Source organism: Neltuma alba, unplaced genomic scaffold, assembly GCF_004799145.2.
Source record: "Neltuma alba isolate B1F8T4 unplaced genomic scaffold, ASM479914v2 tig00008297_pilon, whole genome shotgun sequence".
NCBI classification, from domain to species: Eukaryota; Viridiplantae; Streptophyta; class Magnoliopsida; order Fabales; family Fabaceae; genus Neltuma; species Neltuma alba.
This window is the reverse complement of record NW_021634985.1, coordinates 16,170-20,741: the sequence shown is the minus strand read 5'-3', so window position 1 is coordinate 20,741 and position 4,572 is coordinate 16,170. Positions and strand designations below refer to the sequence as shown.

The window sequence follows — 4,572 nt, the reverse complement described above, 5'->3', positions numbered from 1 at the left end:
CTTCAATATTAGTTTGGTCAATAGTTATAAATGGAGGTGCACGCATACACAAATTCATTTGTTAATTCTGAAATATAAGAAAGTTATTAATATCCTTATCTCATTAGTTTAATTATTATTAATGATCAAGAAGAATTAATTTTAATAAAACATAAAACAAGTTTTTTTAAAGAAAAAATTCATCTTTCTCCAGTCTTTATTCCTTCCCCACATGAAATTAAAATATACTAATAGTGTGTCTTTCTCTGTGTCTGTTTTTCAATCAAGTAGCCAATGACAACTTAAAATTTCACGTGATTGCCTCATATAAATCTCACCTATCCCTTTAGCAAGAGCAAAAGGTTAACTAAATGTGTCTTGAATTAATGTGTCAACTTAATTAGTTGAGCTTTCCTTTTTATATATTACTATTAGTAAACTAATTGGCTTATAGTCTCAATGAAGCGGCAGCGTGTTGGATATATATATATATATATATATATGTACTTGGCTTTTCTTACATTTTTAATTTGGTCGTTCAATTTGAAAAATTTCACCTATAACCATTACATGCAAATCAAACATCACTACCTTAATATAAAGACCAAGGTCATATCCCCAAAACAAAAAAAAAAAAAAAGAAGTCATTTTCATCTCTCCTCTCTACACACACTCACAAACTTGTAACTCTTTATCTCACGAAGGAACTACGCGCACACACACACACGTGACTTTTGTGATAGCAAATTTGAGCAGCTTAGAAGATTAAGAGGCATGGATAGATTGTTAATATTAATGCTTCTGATGAAATTCACATACGTAAGTGTTTTATCACAAGCTGTGGTCTTGGCTGTTTCTTTAAGAGATGACAAATTGTTAGAGCCATCGGAGTTGGAGATGTTTGTGGATGAGGTTCCTGATGTGCCCAGAATTCTTGCCTATGAGCTCCTTCATGGATTCCCCATACCCAGATATCTCCACATTGGCATGTTCCAAAAGAATTGGGTATATATCTTTTTTTCGTCCCTATAATTTCTTCGTTTTTTTAACTACAATGCTATGCATTTATATATATAGCATCTTGTTGATTAGTTTTTAAGTGTTAATACTATTTTTAGTCTTTGAAATTCGATTTCATTTTAGTTTTGGTCCTTGAAATTTGACACAAGTGATTTTAATTCCTGAAATTTGATTTCATTTTGATCCGCGTAAAGATTTTTAGTCCTTGAGATAATGTTTTTACACCTAAAACAAGGCTTGAGGGATAAAAACCATTAGTTTCAAATTTTAAGATTTAAAATCAAAACAAGGTCAAATCTCAAGAACTAAAGATAATTAACCTTTTCAGTTATCCATATTTTTTTAAAACTTAATAAAGCTATGAACTTATATAATCTTTTAATTAATAATATACTGAAAGATATAGTTGTTGATAGAGTAGAATGACATTGTGTAATTCATACATTTCTTGCTACTGTTATGTAGTTTCTCGCACGATTCAAAATTTTTCCTCAAACCCATGTTTTTGGTAGTACAGAAATTTCACAGGGATCTACCGCCAACGCCAGTTTATGCTTATGGTCTAGACCAACAGACTGCATCAGTTCCTGGTCCCACTATCGAGGCCCTCCATGGAGTTGACACCTACGTGACGTGGCAAAATCACCTCCCTTCAAATCACATCTTCCCATTGGACCCGACAATTCCCATCGCCATCCCCCGCTCCAAAAAGGGTATTCCCACGGTGGTTCACCTCCACGGCGGCATCATCGAGCCCCAAAGCGACGGCAACCCTAATTCCTGGTTCACCAATGGATTCATTGAAACGGGACCCACTTGGACCCAGAAGACCTATCATTACCCCAACAATCAACAACCTGGTAACATGTGGTACCATGATCATGCCCTTGGGTTGACCGCGGTCAACGTCCTTGCTGGCTTATATGGGACCTACATCATCCGCCACCCTCCGATCGAGGACCCTCTTGGCTTACCCCATGGTGATGCCTTTGATCGACCGCTGATGATCTTTGACTTGAACTTTCACACTAATGGTTCCATATATTTGAATTCCACTGGAAACCACCCCACCGTACACCCTCATTGGCGGCCATTTTACTTCGGTAATTTCATCACTGTGAATGGAAAAGTATGGCCACGTATGACAGTACGACGTCGTAGGTATCGATTTCGGATCATCAACGCCAGCAATGGTCGTTTCTTTAGACTGTTCTTCACCAATTTCTTGCGGTTCATCCACGTGGCATCAGATTCTGCTTACATAGAAGAACCAGTGACCACGAAGGAAGTTTTAGTGGGACCATCTGAGATCACAGATATAATCGTTGACTTTTCTAAGTCAAAAGATGACACTGTTATTTTAGCCAACAATGCACCATCTCACTTCCCATTTGGAGAACCAGTGGATGAAGCTAACAGCAAGGTGATGAAATTCTTCATACAACCTGATCCAGAAGCTGACACGTCACGAGTCCCTATGAAGTTACTAAAATACCCTGATGCAGATTTATCCAGTGTATCGCAGACGAGGTACATCACAATGTTAGGCTATGGTGGGACAACGAAAGGAAATCCAACTCATTTATACTTGAATGCAAAACCTTTTGCGTCGCCAGTTACAGAAACTCCACAGGAGGGATCCACTGAGGTTTGGTATGTGATCAATCTGACGCAGGCCAATCATCCGTTTCATATTCATTTGGGATTGTTCAAAGTTTTGGATCAGACGGAGCTGGTGAATCCTAAGGAGCTTAATGAATGTGTGAGGAAGCATGATTATGTGACTGAGTGCCATGTGGAGGAGCATGCACGTGGCAAGAAATTGGAGGTGCCCTCTCATGAGAGAGGGTGGAAGGTCGTGTACAAGATGACACCCTTGTGTGTAACGAAGATTGTAGTGAAATTTGGTTACATCCACACAAATGCACCGTATGAGTTTGATGCAACTGCAGAACCTGGTTACGTGTATCATTGTCATGTGAGTATTTTTCCTATCCTTCTTTTTTTTGGGCTTTTTGTTGGTTTAATTTATTTGGTTTTAATTCAAAGGAAAATTTAATTTTTGATCCCTATAATTTTCACTCTGTTACAACTCTATTATTAAATTTTAATTCTATGCAACTTAGTCTTTATGGCTTTAACTCAACTATAAGTCGGTGCCTAAACTTTTAGCTGATATCACTCAATCCTTATAATTTAACTATTTTGAAAAATAGTCCCTACATATTAAAAATAAAATTATACATTTCATGAAGTATAGAAATTAAAATTTTAAATCATTAAAATTAAGACTAAGTTGCACTGGGTTAAAGTCTAGAGATCAAGTTACAACTTAATTAATAAAACTATAAAAACCGAGCTGCACTTTAAAGCTTATGGAATGAACTACAATCCAGTCAAAAAGTATAGAGAATAAATGATTAATTAATATTCCCTAATTAAAATACTAAATATTTATAGATATTGGCTCTTTTTTTTTTTTTTTTTTGCATTGTACGTGATCATGACAATGGTTTAATTTGCAGATAATAAACCATGAAGACAATGAGATGATGAGGCCATTCAAATTGATAAAAGGAGGTGCGCATAATTCAAAGGTCATGCTGGAGTGAATATGGTGATGTAAAATTATATAACAACTTGTATTTGCTTTTTCACGTGTGATAAACATAATGTAATGAGAATTGAGTTGTGTTATTTATAGTTTATAATGACTTGTTGAAATGTTTAAATTACATGAGAAAATATGAAATACACCTGTATGTATTGAGTAGTGTACAGTGGTAATTGTTTCATGTAATACTCCACCGATCCTTCATGTAGGACCTAATTGAGGAGATCGTATTAGTTTTATATGAAAGACTTATTTCACAAGTTTATTAATTTTTTTTAAAATTAACCCTATTAATATTTTTAACAGTAATTAAGTAGGAAAGGGAATGAGAGAATTAAGTAAGATACTGAGGATGTTTTAGAAAACACATATCATATTAACTAATTTAACTAATAACATTAATCTACTTAAATTAGTTGATTAGGTTTCATATTAAGCCCCGGATGAGTAATATTGTTATGTGCGCATGCATTTGTGGATATGGACCTGTGTACATATTTCTTCTCCAAGACATTCTACCAAATCACCTTAGAATGGATATTATTCCTTTCAATTTATATGAATTGATATAATAAGTACTTTAAGGATTTTAAATGTAAGAGTCAAAACAAATTCTTTTTAGGGAGAATTTCACTGTAGGACCGCAGAAGACAAATAATCTCAAAGAGCCCCCAAAACTTTCTGAAACCTCATTGCAGGACCAAGAGACCAATCTGATATTAATTTTTAGAGTGAGATTACAATAATACCCCTCCCTTTTTATTTTATTAAAAAATAAATATTTACCGGAGTTACTGTTCCGGCCACCGGAGGTTGGAGGTCCGGCCACCGGCGCTCAGGTGGCCGCCGCCAGGGTCCAGTCACCCGTGGCCGGAACAGTAACTCCGGCGGGACCTCTGGTGGCCGGAGTTTTTTTTGTTTAAAACAAAGTGGCCAAGGGAGGGTTTGAACCAAGACCC

General features: G+C 35.8%; 1 protein-coding gene across 1 annotated transcript; it reads left to right on the top strand.

Annotated features, from left to right (window-relative positions):
* Window positions 1-753: 753 nt before the first annotated feature.
* On the top strand, window positions 754-3,611 carry LOC114753927 (multicopper oxidase LPR2-like). The gene is made up of 3 exons (XM_028942628.1): window positions 754-984; window positions 1,517-2,977; window positions 3,525-3,611. Exons 1-3 carry the CDS (start codon window positions 754-756, stop codon window positions 3,609-3,611), a joined length of 1,779 nt encoding a protein of 592 aa, XP_028798461.1.
* Window positions 3,612-4,572: the final 961 nt, after the last annotated feature.

Coding starts and splice junctions, on each gene's coding strand:
- LOC114753927 (XM_028942628.1), top strand. CDS start 754: ATGGATAGATTGTTAATATTAATGCTTCTGATGAAATTCACATACGTA. Junction 985..1,516: donor GCATGTTCCAAAAGAATTGG/GTATATATCTTT, acceptor TTGGTAGTACAG/AAATTTCACAGGGATCTACC. Junction 2,978..3,524: donor GTTACGTGTATCATTGTCAT/GTGAGTATTTTT, acceptor TTTAATTTGCAG/ATAATAAACCATGAAGACAA.